This window comes from Polyodon spathula, chromosome 36 (genome assembly GCF_017654505.1).
Source record: "Polyodon spathula isolate WHYD16114869_AA chromosome 36, ASM1765450v1, whole genome shotgun sequence".
In the NCBI taxonomy this organism is placed as follows: domain Eukaryota; kingdom Metazoa; phylum Chordata; class Actinopteri; order Acipenseriformes; family Polyodontidae; genus Polyodon; species Polyodon spathula.
The window spans coordinates 4,870,816-4,884,113 of record NC_054569.1 but is presented as its reverse complement, the minus strand read 5'-3'; the positions used below and the strand labels follow the sequence as shown (position 1 = coordinate 4,884,113).

General features: G+C 45.1%; 2 protein-coding genes across 4 annotated transcripts; one reads left to right on the top strand and one right to left on the bottom strand.

Moving 5' to 3' along the window:
• Positions 1-64: 64 nt before the first annotated feature.
• pih1d2 (PIH1 domain containing 2) lies at positions 65-5,162 on the bottom strand. 2 transcript variants are annotated; one of them, XM_041234934.1, is made up of 6 exons: positions 4,908-5,162; positions 4,175-4,364; positions 2,576-2,699; positions 2,119-2,349; positions 1,266-1,549; positions 65-811 (listed from the first exon to the last, which is right to left on the bottom strand). In XM_041234934.1, exons 2-6 carry the CDS (start codon positions 4,355-4,357, stop codon positions 677-679), a joined length of 957 nt encoding a protein of 318 aa, XP_041090868.1. In that variant the 5' UTR covers positions 4,358-4,364; positions 4,908-5,162; the 3' UTR covers positions 65-676. The 2 variants fall into 2 exon arrangements, with proteins under 2 accessions (XP_041090868.1, XP_041090869.1); XM_041234935.1 differs by having other exon boundaries at positions 4,175-4,360.
• An 83-nt stretch (positions 5,163-5,245) lies between these two features.
• On the top strand, positions 5,246-9,385 carry nkapd1 (NKAP domain containing 1). Of its 2 annotated transcripts, none has more exons than XM_041234932.1 (6): positions 5,246-5,336; positions 6,268-6,344; positions 6,576-6,679; positions 6,992-7,138; positions 7,573-7,626; positions 7,823-9,385. In XM_041234932.1, the coding sequence occupies exons 2-6, from the start codon at positions 6,276-6,278 to the stop codon at positions 8,553-8,555; spliced, it is 1,107 nt and encodes a 368-aa protein (XP_041090866.1). In that variant the 5' UTR covers positions 5,246-5,336; positions 6,268-6,275; the 3' UTR covers positions 8,556-9,385. The 2 variants fall into 2 exon arrangements, with proteins under 2 accessions (XP_041090866.1, XP_041090867.1); XM_041234933.1 differs by having other exon boundaries at positions 5,297-5,370.
• The last annotated feature ends 3,913 nt before the right edge of the window (positions 9,386-13,298 follow it).

Genomic DNA, 13,298 nt, shown 5'->3' with positions numbered 1-13,298 from the left:
ATTCCGGTTCAAACACAATGGACTTGGATTACAATGTAGAGCATAAACACTGAGGTTTGTTTTCTATCCTGTGCAGTTTGGTTTCAATAGCACAGCTTACAGGGCTGCGCACAAACCCAATGCTGGTTGTGAAACAGTGGGCAAACTGAACCTCATTATTTATGCTGTTGTAATGGAATTTCATATTCTTATTTGGCCTAATTTGTCAATGTTGATGTCCTATTGCACAGGTGAAGGGGTGATGTAAAAACAAGATTAAAAGTTATTTGGTCCATGTACATTGTTTTTATTTTTTTAGAAATATATATTTATTATAAAGAAATGCTAAGGCACTTTCAGGTGAAACATGTTTAAACATTTTTTGCTTTGTAAATAGTTACCCACATGCTAAACTGCTCCAGTTCTCATGGATTATTTCTGCTGTTGCATTGTGTTTCCTCATTATTAATGGTTGTGTTGGTTAGTTTTGGCAGTCGTGTGTTCTTGAACCTTGCTTCATTCATTCAAGAAGCACACTCAGCAGTGACGGCACACTTCAATTCTAAAAACAAGGGCTAAGAAATTCAGCTTTGGATAGACGGGTGTTTCGGCATGTTGGGATCTGTGTATCTAAAGGTGGTGAAGAAAGTCTAAAGAAATACCCTAGTGGTCCCGAACACAGCGGAGAATTCACATTTTATAAGACGGGCATTGTCACACACAGCACACGACTTCTTTGGCTAAATTTTGCAGTGACTACATCCTCATGGACGGACTCGGGCAGGTTCAGATGAAGGCGGTACCTGTCCGGTACTTCAATGAGGACATCATCCTGTTAAAAATAATAATGAATACGAGATATTCGTGCTAAATCATGTGCTTACACAGACAATCGTTAGAGGAGTAGCTACCACACTTCACACAGGTAGCAGCTTTCACTACAATAGCTGCCTTGCAACTCTTCAAGATGTAAGCAAGACTCTCAGATGTGCAGCTCCATTATTTCCTCAGTCAATGGGTGAATACAGTATATCAGAAATTATAAATTTTATTTAAACTAAAATAGGGTCTAAAGGAGGTTGAATACAATTATTTACAAGATTTCGCAGACAAGACCATTTTATTTCATGAAAATACCTACAAGTTTGAAATAATGACAACACCTTGGGTTTAGGACAATACTTGATAGCATCACTAGAGGGAGTCTGTACACTTTGTACATCTAAAAGTTCACCAACATGCCTCACCTGTGCTAGATTATTTAGAAGAATCACTAGTGAACTTACCTGTGAAATACAGAGATCGCATTCTGAAACCGAGCTCACTTCTGGCAGGTGGACGTTCAGCTGGATTCTCGTAGCTCTCCCGTTCTCATCCTTGCTAACTGAGAGATGGTAGCTTGGGGTTTGGACAGGAGCAGGCTCTAGCTCTGTGCTGGAGAGCACCTCGATGAAGCCAGCTTTCCTGGGCTTGCTCCCCTTCTCAGTGAAGAGCTCGATAGAAGGGCTGCTCTCCGGCTCTCCTTTAACACGAAGACAGCTGATCTGCTGAAGCAGTGAGCCTCCCGACTCTGAGAGAGAACACAGCAGTGCAATCAAACTGTTCTTAGACAGTCACACGACGCCAGGTGTTTGAACTAGTGCCATAGCAAAAACCTGCGTCTGCTTGACTTAGTTTTAAAGTTTTAGCTGAAAATTATGATTTAACGTTTTATAGCATGGACAGAGGAGAAAAGTTGCTGCTTCTTTACAATAAGTTTTCATCTGATTCTCAGCTAAAGCATGTCAGAGACGATAGCTCTTAAATAAATCACAAGATTAGAAGTTTTACAATGCAAGTGAGTCGCTGTACAGAATTGAAATGTTCCAGATATAAATTAGGATTGCATACAGAATATGCAACGTTTCATTATTATAATGAGTTACACATGTGCATCGTAATAGACAGCATGTTGACATGCATTAATGCAACCTGCTGGAGTTCATTTAACCCCAGTGCTATGTTTCAGTTCCACACTCAGACAGGATTATTTGTTGTCTGGTTATTGGACTCCTGATAAGGTCAGCGCTGCTTACTTTACTGTGAGCATGAAGTCCCTTTGGAGTGATAATGGAGAGCTGGACTGTACTCGCCTGGTACCTGCAGTTTGGGGCTTTGTCTTGGCTGGTCCAGCCAGACTCTGCTTCATTCTTGTGGCACATCCTTTCAGTTTGTAGCTGGCGAGCTTGTAGGAATGAGTCAGGCGCAGTTGGTACTCCTGCTCAATGTACTTCATAGCCAGCCGTATCAGCTGGTCCATCTCAATGCCATCTTCCTCCCCGCGCTTCAGGACCTTGGGGTTATACGCAACATTCATCAGCTTGTACCTCTCTGTTTGGAAACACAGAGGGAACACTGGTTAAAGTTGTGCTTACACGCTCACAGAACCACGATCCAACTGGGTCCAATCTACAATGTGCAGTGAATTAATAGATGATGTGTAGAGTGGATTCACACTGTATGTGTTTCCAGTACTGTAAGTACTTGGTAAGTCCCTCATGCAGTAGATTAATAGATGATGTGTAGAGTGGATTCACACTGTATTTATTTCCAGTACCGTTGCCTTCATCCACTTGCTCCAGCTTGCCAGCACTCAGGGGGACAGGCTCTGAGTCAGACTTAGGGGCAGGAACCCGGCTCCAGCCACACAGATTAATATACAGCACACCCTCCTCTGGATCCTAGAAGACACACAGTGTACACCAGTGAGGAGCCATGGTTTAATAAAGACTTGCAATGCAGTATATACAAAACCATGCATTCACACCAGTGAGGAGCCATGGTTTAATAAAGACTTGCACTGCAGTATATACAAAACCATGCATTCACACCAGTGAGGAGCCATGGTTTAATAAAGACTTGCAATGCAGTATATACAAAACCATGCATTCACACCAGTGAGGAGCCATGGTTTAATAAAGACTTGCACAGTATATACAAAACCATGCATTCACACCAGTGAGGAGCCATGGTTTAATAAAGACTTGCAATGCAGTATATACAAAACCATGCATTCACACCAGTGAGGAGCCATGGTTTAATAAAGACTTGCAATGCAGTATATACAAAACCATGCATTCACACCAGTGAGGAGCCATGGTTTAATAAAGACTTGCAATGCAGCATTCACACCAGTAGGAGCCATAATAAAGACTTGCAAAGTATATACAAAACCATGCATTCACACCAGTGAGGAGCCATGAGGAGCCATGGTTTAATAAAGACTTGCAATGCAGTATATACAAAACCATGCATTCACACCAGTGAGGAGCCATGGTTTAATAAAGACTTGCAATGCGTTGCATTCACACCAGTGAGGAGCCATGGTTTAATAAAGACTTGCACTGCATATGCATTCACACCAGTGAGGAGCCATAATGCAGTATATACAAAACCATGCATTACACCAGTGACCATGCATTCACACCAGTTTAGGAGCCATGGTTTAATAAAGACTTGCAATGCAGTATATACAAAACCATGCATTCACACCAGTTGGTTTAATAAAGACTTGCAATGCAGTATATACAAAACCATGCATTCACACTAGCGCCAATCATCAAAACATGCATCCCAAAGCCATGGTTTAATAAAGACTTGCACGCAGTATATACAAAACCATGCATTCACACCAGTGAGGAGCCATGGTTTAATAAAGACTTGCACTGCAGTATATACAAAACCATGCATTCACACCAGTGAGGAGCCATGGTTTAATAAAGACTTGCACTGCAGTATATACAAAACCATGCATTCACACCAGTGAGGAGCCATGGTTTAATAAAGACTTGCACAGTATATACAAAACCATGCACACACCAGTGAGGAGCCATGGTTTAATAAAGACTTGCAATGCAGTATATACAAAACCATGCATTCACACCAGTGAGGAGCCATGGTTTAATAAAGACTTGCAATGCAGTATATACAAAACCATGCATTCACACCAGTGAGGAGCCATGGTTTAATAAAGACTTGCACTGCAGTATATACAAAACCATGCATTCACACTAGCGCCTTTCATCACAGGCATCCCAAAGCGCTGCACGCACACGCACACGCACACGCACACGCACACGCAAAGAACAACTAAACCATGACATTAAAAGCAGTCGAATGCAGAATTTGACATGCTATATAACAGACTGCACGTTACCAATATTCTCGTCTCCAGACAGGTGTGAGGCGCAGGTGGGGCGCACTGCTCTACACCTTCCTGTAGGTGGCGCTTGATGAATTTCTGGTAGCTCTCCGGGTCTGTCTGGGACATATCGTCCAGCATGGACCACAGCTGATTCACCTGGTCGAGCATGTCCTGCTGGGGCAGACTGGCCGCCATGGTCTGTCTGAGAAAGAACGGGGATTCACTGTCGGTCTAGACAGCAATAGACTGGCTTTTGAAACTCTCTATACTGGCTTTAAAACTCTTGAACCAGCTTTACGAAGCAAACAGCAAACTACCGGCCAGAGCAGTGCTGATCAGAGCTGGAATTAGCAGAAGCAGTAACTGTATGGACTGTATATAAGAACTGCAGTACACTCCGCACCTCCACTGCTTTCACCGCGAATACGCCTTCAATGCTCTCTAAGCTCATTTGGGTTAATTTGTGTCCACGATCTGAAGAGTTTCCTGCGGTAACTTACCTGAATAATTCTGCAGCCCACTCATCAATTGTTAAAATTAAAATAAACGAATGCATACATACAATGCGTGCATCTGACTCGTAAGCAGCGTCGGTGTTTTTATGTATTGTAAACGTGAATCGCTGTTTATGTGAAGAAGTTATTGCATTTAAACTAGAGACAGCGTGTCTGGGTATTGCGCCGGTCACATGACAGCACAAGGAAGCAAGTTTGACCACGCAATAACACTGCAGAATATGACTTACCTTTGATTTGCAAACAGAATCCCCGCCGAGTCTCAAATATAATTAACTTCAGGTTTCCTTCTTTTACAAAATGCTCGTTTCCCTTCTTGTGAGGCGGCGTCACCGGTTACCATAGAAACAGAAACACGTCCGATTAGAACACTCCCCGGTGCAAACTGGAAACAATGGTTCCTACACGCTGCGTTTCCACGGGAGCCTCGTTTACCCAGCAAATATCGTGTTTGTTTGAAAAGCGTGTCTTTCAAATGCTTTACGCCGCTAAGTCGAATCACTAACAGATTTTAAAAGACTGAAACGAGTTATTTTTAAAGTAGTGACACACCGACGTGGTTGGGGTAGCTCCGTTAAGTGTCAACAGCTTCCGGTGAAACAGGAATTCCTTTTTGCCAGCGCTGAGAGACGTTGTTGTAAAATATTTCATCTCATCAGGTGTGTTTTAAGCAGCTGTACAGTGTATTCGGAGGTGGGAGTTCGTTGTTTTCTGCTATCGTGTCTTAGCCGGTCGTTTTACTAATACAGTACATCATGAGTGAAATATTAAACAGAACATAAAGCGCATCTATATATAATGCAGCCTGTGTATTGCAGCGGGAAGCTTGAATTGAAGTGTGTAACTGAAGAACTCAATTCTGCTGGCCACAGCCGGTTTGATTGCCCGACACAGTGTGCAGTAACTCAGTGCTAGAGCCCGGCAGTGTTTGCAGCTTGTGATTTCTTTCTCTATGTTGTATCTCTGAAGGACTCGTCATGTTTAACTGTGTCTTCTGTGATTACAACGTGTTGAACAGTTTTCGCTTTTGCTTTATAATGCAAAGAAGCATTACATTTTAAGCGGAGTTAAATGTGTTGCAGGGTTGTGTGTGTGTGTGTGAGAGAGAGAGAGTGAGAGTGAGAGTGAGAGTGTGTGTGTGTGGTGGTTTTTTTGTTTCTGCAAAAGCTTGTGACTGACTTGGCGGGTTGATTTTAAAATATGCCCTGTGCCGTCATGACGATGATGGGGGACCGAGACATGTACGTTTGCAGGTTGTTAAAACCAAGCTTTCACTCAAAACACAAAATGGACCTATCCACTGTCTAACTCAATATTAGCTATATCATGAGCATCATTATTGGAGAGATTGGTGTGTTAGGCTATCAGACGCCTTGTTTTAAAGGACAGCGACATTATTTACAGAGAGGTTATTATTAAACAGGTCAGTAATATTCATGGACACCAGTGTAGCCTGTCAATTAGCCCTAGACCTCTCTGAAAGAGACTGCCAGAAACAAACCCGTCTCTGCAGTGACGAAAGGCAGTGCCGTTAGGATGCTGGCCCAGTGCAGGCCATCATTTTAACCACTTGCTTTTCTGTTGTTGAAGAATCGGAAATGTCTCGGGTTCCTGTGGGAAAGGTCCTGCTGAGGAATGTCATCCGCCACACAGACGCTCATAACAAGGTAATCAAATAGCAATGAAATTTACCTGCTGTGCCTCTGTCTCCTCTGTGAATCACACAGCATCCCTTTCATCTGCAGCTAGATTGAGGTCGCTCTAATGTAAATGTGTAAACACCTCTGCCTGAATTTATAATCGATAACAGTAAAACAGATACCCAGATATTCCTACAGAGTGTGTGCAGGATCATCAGAGACAGAGTTCATGCACAGTGTTTTCCTGATGGTTTCCAGATTCAGGAGGAGTCTGAGATGTGGAAAATGAGGGAGATGGAGAAACAAACACCGCTGATCCAGCAGAAATGGCAGCCAACAAAACCCGCTCCTGACTTTGGCAGGTTTGCCTCCTTTTGTAGCACGACAGCGTGAACCTCTTTTATATGTGAAATGTTGCGATAGTGCGCCGTTTTAGATTCCAGAAGGCTTCAGGTATGTAAGATTTGTTCAGCTTGTGATCATATGAACATAAGAAAAATCTGGGAAAGTGTCAGAGGTACCCTGTCAGAGTTTATTGTAATGCATGCTGGCTGGATGTCTGACCTTCATCTAAATAAAACATGAGAAAATCAGTGAAAACAATTTAATACCCAGTCCCTTGATGACTTCTGTGCCCCTGATTGACGTGTGGGTGTGTGTGTGTTTGTGTGCAGGTGTAAGATGCGTTCTGACGGTTTTCATGAAGAGACCCACAGTGAGAGAAGGGGAGCAGCAGCAGGGCACACCTCTGAGCAGGACAGCAGGGAGGCCAAACACTGGACCAAGAAACTGTATGACTTTGAGGCCAACGACCCCAACAGGTGGGTGGCATATCAACAGAGCTGTTCCGTTTACAGTCGACTGCAATGAAGCGTTGTGGCTGCCTCATTGTGAGGCTCTCCACGTATCATACAGATATCAGATCCATTGAAAGAGTTATTTTTTACCCATCCCTTAGCTTTTTATGGGGTTGGCAGTCATTCCTAGTTCTGTTCCTCCAATTAATGTGTATCTTCCTGTGTGCTTCGCTATGAAGCAGGTGGAGTAAATTGACATGAACTGCAGCACAGTGCAGAAGCTGTGGTGATCCTGTCTGTGTAAAGTGATGGAGATACCAGAACACACGGCTTTCCACTGGCATGCTCACAGTCCTGTTCAGCTGATCAAGCATCTAGTCTTCAGAAGTGGAATATGCCTGTGCAGTAATGTGTAAGGGCTGGTTTGTATTCTAAGCTGCTGTGTGTGTTTGTTTCAGGTGGGGGCACAGTGGATTCAAGGAGCTCTATCCTGAGGAGTTTCACACACACAGGTATGTGAGGGAAGCGCTGTGGAGAAGCATGTCAAACCCGAACCCTTTCCAGTGCCACTGGCAGGAGAAGGCTGTTCTCAATTGTGTGCGGTGCTGCCTGTCCTGTTACAGCGATTAGATTTTACTGGAATAATTTTGTGACTTTTTCTAGAACTGGAATTACTGTAAAACAGTGATGTTTTTTTGTTTTTTGCAGTGACAGCTCGAACAGCGACGAGAAAAACGACAGAAAGAGAAAGAAAACATTGCATCGTTCAAAAGCATCACAGCAACACGCCGGGAAGCGCAAACGATCCAAGAAATCAATTAAGAAGAAACAGAAAAAGCAATCCAGGAAAAGACGGAAAAGAAAGAAGGGAGAGGAGAGCAACCCGCCCAGCGAGCAGACGAGCGCAGACGAGAGTGACGGGGAAAAGAGGAGAGCCAGGAGGAAACAGAAAAGAAAGAAGGGAGAGGAGAGCAACCCACCCAGCGAGCAGACGAGCGCAGACGAGAGTGACGGGGAAAAGAGGAGAGCCAGGAGGAAACAGAAAAGAAAGAAGGGAGAGGAGAGCAACCCGCCCAGCGAGCAGACGAGCGCAGACGAGAGTGACGGGGAAAAGAGGAGAGCCAGGAGGAAACAGAAAAGAAAGAAGGGAGAGGAGAGCAACCCGCCCAGCGAGCAGACGAGCGCAGACGAGAGTGACGGGGAAAAGAGGAGAGCCAGGAGGAAACAGAAAAGAAAGAAGAAAAAGAAACCCTCCGAGGACAAGGAGGAGTCATCCAAGGACAGCGACTTGGACACCAGCAGCTCATCGGAGAGCGAGAGAAAGAAACGAAAGAGCCAGAGAGGAGAGAGTGAACGAGGAAGTGATGGCAGGAAAAGCAAGCATAAAAACTGGAAACTAACCACAGAGGAGACCTCACAGGAGAGCTCTGAACACAGCTAAGAACGGTGTAGAGCCCCTTGTGTTTTTAAACATCATTTTATATATTTAAAAGAGAAGTGAGGGCATCGTAATTCATTTCTTACTTAGCGTTTGCATGCCACTCTGTTGAAGATCTGTTGAAATGAATGAACAAGAATACGTATTGCTGTCACTGCCATGGTCTGCCAGACCTCAGAGCTGCAAGTGTTCAATCAGACCACTGTGGAACACTGTAGCTTTAAATATCACTGTATCAGAGCTACAAGTGTTCAATCAGACCACTGTGGAACATTGCAGCTTTACATATCACTGTATCAGAGCTACAAGTGTTCAATCAGACCACTGTGGAACACTGCAGCTTTAAATATCACTGTATCAGAGCTACAAGTGTTCAATCAGACCACTGTGGAACATTGCAGCTTTACATATCACTGTATCAGAGCTGCAAGTGTTCAATCAGACCACTGTGGAACATAAATATTTTAGAAGACAGACACTAACATTGTGTTTAGTGTCTGTCTTCTAGAAATCAAAACCGACATGATCACAAATGCTGCTGTTGTAACAAGCATTTTAAAAGTAATGTACGTGACCACTAGATGGCGCCTCAAGGTTGTGGAACCCCTCCTGGTGCTCCATTCTGTTTCACTGACACGCCCCTTCCTATTTCAGTATTGGAGAATGAGGAGGAGGGGGGTCACAGGCATTCATTCAAATGAGTCACACCTGGCAAAGATACAGAATTCAATACAAACAATTCCGGACCTTAACTCAGTAGGTGTAATTTTGGTTTTGTTTTTTTTGTCTCTCTTTTTTGCTCGTGGCAGTTTGGATTAAAAGGCTTTGTGAGATTCGTGTGCATACGTGCCGCTGTCTTGAGAATTGCATATAAATTGTTTTGTGCCAGGGTTAGGAACTCACTGCAACCTCGTTCCTGGTTTTCAGGCAGGACTGCCCTCTGCTCAATATGTGAGCTGATCACACTTCTGTCATCATGAAGAGATCTCAGCTCTGCAGTGTGTAGGGTTCCTATCAGGAGTGCATGCAGCTCATAGGTCTCTGCTCTGCAGTGTGTAGGGTTCCTATCAGGAGTGCATGCAGCTCATAGGTCTCTGCTCTGCAGTGTGTAGGGTTCCTATCAGGAGTGCATGCAGCTCATAGGTCTCTGCTCTGCAGTGTGTAGGGTTCCTATCAGGAGTGCATGCAGCTCATAGGTCTCTGCTCTGCAGTGTGTAGTGAAAAGGGAAGCGGTGAGCTTGCTGTTGCAGGCTGGGATAGCGAGTGCCCCCCCTGGGGTTTTCCGGCTGGGCCAATCTCTAATCCAATGGAAATCTCCCCCCCCCCCTCCAGCTGTCCTCTCCTCAGGATCAACTGTTTATCTTCTGTCTGTGTCAGACGCCCGGCCTCAGGCTCTGTCTCCATTTCTGTGGATGTGAGCTGTTAACTTCTTCGCTGCATGCATACTGTTTAAAACCCTTGTATATGTGTGGACGATAGTGTAACGCAGCTTACTCCCAATGTGTGCCACATAAATGGCTCTAGTGAGGCAAGTCTGTGTGCTGTATCTTTCTTAGCCACAAGAGGGAGACATTCATGTAGGGAGAGGACAGTTATACCCTGTACTATGAGTTCTTAATAACAAGATGTTTCCAGTGTCAGTTTGCACATGCTTGATTTAGTTCACAAGCTGGTTGAGAGTGAGAGGGAGTTTGGAGGGATTGCTGGAACACACCACCAGAGACCCAGCTGGAGCTCCCAGCAGTCTCCAGGACAGCTGGGGAGAGAGCAGGGGGTCTGGTGCGGAAAATTTGCTCTCCTGAAAACAGCTCTGACAGGCAGCACATGACAGAGTCCCTTTGCAAGCTTTGAGAGGGCTAATTAATCCACTCTGTCTTTCAAAACATGTCCCTGGAGCAGCGTGAAATCAACAATAAACAGGCTCTCAGCTGAAAGAGGAGTTGCAACTGGTTACTGCTGGGGGTTAGGGTGGCAGTGACTTCACGAGGGCGCTGGGTTAGGGTGGCAGTGACTTCACGAGGGCGCTGGGTTAGGGTGACCCACGAGACGAGCTGCTTGTTGCCCTGAATCTCATTTGTGGAACGGACTCGGCCAGGCTTCTGGCATGTGCCAACCCCCCAGCCCAGCCCAGCCCAGCCCAGATCAGAGGCAAGCTTGCCGACGCCACCCTGGCACATTCCGGGGATAGCATTGCAAGTGTCTTTGTGAAGTGCCACCTGGCCTGCCCGCTCCCACAGAACTCGGCCTGACCTCGGAGGAAACTCGTTTGTGCTCGGAGGCACACCGAGGGAATAGATGAGGGGCTCTTGTGCGCATTTCATTCCTCTCAGCGAGGACAGACCAGAGAAAGATTGCCGACACCTATTGGAGAGCAGTTCACATCTCCCTCTCAGATCTCCAGCAGGCCCGCCTCCTAATTGCACTTCAGAGGAGCAGCGGAGCGCGTGCTGGAGCCATTGCGCTGCTGTTTTATTCTGCTGCGCTGAAAGAGAATCTGGAATCCAAACGTGACTCTGTGGAATTAAGCCTTAACTCTCAACACCACATTTATAAGAAGATCCCAAGGGAAGCCGTTTCCAGTATGTAAAATAACTACAATGCATCTGATCACTTTATCTCTCTCTCTCTCTCTCTCTCTCTCTCTCTCTCTCTCTCTCTCTCTCTCTCTCTCTCTCTCTCTCTCTCTCTCTCTCTCTCTCTCTCTCTCTCTCTCTCTCTCTCTCTCTCTCTCTCTCTCTATATATATATATATACACACACACACACACATCCACTCCACGAGAGGCCAGAGTGACTACCCTTATCTTATACAGTACCCTCATTTTAATTGCTCTGCCTCACGTCTAAAATGTATAGGACTTGAAAAAGTCTCAGAGAGAGAGAGGTGGTAATAGTATTAACCAGCTGATGAGAAGAGAATCCATGTATATTAGAAGTATTGATCATCTCTCTCTCCCCTCCCTCGACATTTAAAATGCATTCCAAGAAGCCTGCACATGCAAACAGAGAGCTTAATGAAAGCTTGATGAAAAGATCCTGCTTCCTGAACAATACTCAACAGAGCATGCACGAGGAATACCAAGCGTGATCGAGAGGGTTACCACTGCTTTAAAAAAACAGAAATAAACACAACATGACATAACATTTCACTAGTGAACAGGAACAGGGCCACTCGCGCACATACCAGCACACACACTCACAAACCAGCTTCTAACAGAATGATAATATTTGTGTTAACCCGTTACAGGACACTGCCAGCAGCTCTGCTCAGGAGCGATTTGTACCAGAGAAGCTCTCCTCACCTGCCGATCAGGGGTTAATGCCAGGGGTGAGAGTTCACAAGCAGCAGAGCAGGATAAGTCAGGTGCGTGATATTATATGGGCTTTTCATTGCTCAATGGCTGCCATCAAGGCACATGCTTTCATCGCATGGCAGTGGAGCTTTTCCAAGCTTTCCTGTCACGGCTATGCCTTCAATGTCTTTCACACTCTTCTTGGATTTTCACCTGTTCGGAAAAAAAAAAGAAAAACATAAACGTTTCCACTACCCTTGTGTTATCGGAAAAACATTTTAGTTTTGGGATCTGCTACGTACAGTACAAATGAATAATGTTTTAAGACTGCAATGTAAATGCATTGTAACGCAGTGTTCTTGTTTCAGTCAGTAGCATCATTAACATGTTTATAGATTGTATAGCCATTAATACGGGGTCCTTACACGACTGTTACTGCCTTATCAGTATCCAGTCACAGCTAGCAGTGCACTATGTTACGTCTCCTATCTGTAATATACTTCATACAGTGTAGTCTTGGTAGGAGAGCGTCTCCTCCCTCTTTGAGAAAAGTATGTGAAAACATGACTGCAGCGTACTGTTTCATGAAACAACAAGGAAGTGCGTACAGTGTGAGTGCTCTGAGCTGATGAGTGGACAGCACCAAACACACAAGGCATGCCCACACAGAACGCTCTATCTCACCAGCTCTAACAGACGCATCAAACACACAAGGCATGCCCGCACAGAACGCTCTCTCTCACCAGCTCTAACAGACGCATCAAACACACAAGGCATGCCCGCACAGAACGCTCTCTCTCACCAGCTCTAACAGACGCATCAAACACACAAGGCATGCCCGCACAGAACACTCACTCTCACCAGCTCTAACAGACGCATCACGTCTTGGCATACCATGAACTTGTATGGTCAGTTTGATAGTACCGTTAGCAGGAGTCCACATTTAGAAGCGTTTACCTCGAAGGGATCAGAGGCACGGGCTTGGGCTAATTAGCATGAAAAACAATAGCTCCCCAATCTCCATTCCATTGTCCTGCAGATCCTGTTACAAGCTCCTGATAAACAAGGGGCTATATTAGCTGCGCAGTTGCTGCCATTGTCCGGAGCTGTGATACCCAAGCCCTCTGCTCTGGTTTGAAGGAGCAGCTGCCCCAGTGTGAATGGCAGGGAGTGCAGGTTATTTTTCTTCTCGGGCCAAGCGAGGGCAAAGGGTCTGGATAATTAAGTGTCGCAGGGAGAGATGGAGTTAATTTTATTTTGACGGGAGGAGTCCAAAGTGATTTCTCTGGGTGAGCGAGGATTATGTGGCAGCTGCTCGGTGTGGAGGCACTCGCCCCCTTTGACCTTCCAGAAGGATGGAAATTGATTTCTGTACGGCAGTATCTGCAAATAAAACAAATGTATAATAACAGGATCCTTGCTTTGTAATTGTGTCCCTCTGCTCCAAGAAAAA

Coding starts and splice junctions, on each gene's coding strand:
- nkapd1 (XM_041234932.1), top strand. CDS start 6,276: ATGTCTCGGGTTCCTGTGGGAAAGGTCCTGCTGAGGAATGTCATCCGC. Junction 6,680..6,991: donor CCCGCTCCTGACTTTGGCAG/GTTTGCCTCCTT, acceptor GTTTGTGTGCAG/GTGTAAGATGCGTTCTGACG. Junction 7,139..7,572: donor GAGGCCAACGACCCCAACAG/GTGGGTGGCATA, acceptor TGTTTGTTTCAG/GTGGGGGCACAGTGGATTCA.
- pih1d2 (XM_041234934.1), bottom strand. CDS start 4,357: ATGGCGGCCAGTCTGCCCCAGCAGGACATGCTCGACCAGGTGAATCAG. Junction 2,700..4,174: donor GTCTGGAGACGAGAATATTG/GTAACGTGCAGT, acceptor TGTGTCTTCTAG/GATCCAGAGGAGGGTGTGCT. Junction 812..1,265: donor GCGATCTCTGTATTTCACAG/GTAAGTTCACTA, acceptor TATTTTTAACAG/GATGATGTCCTCATTGAAGT.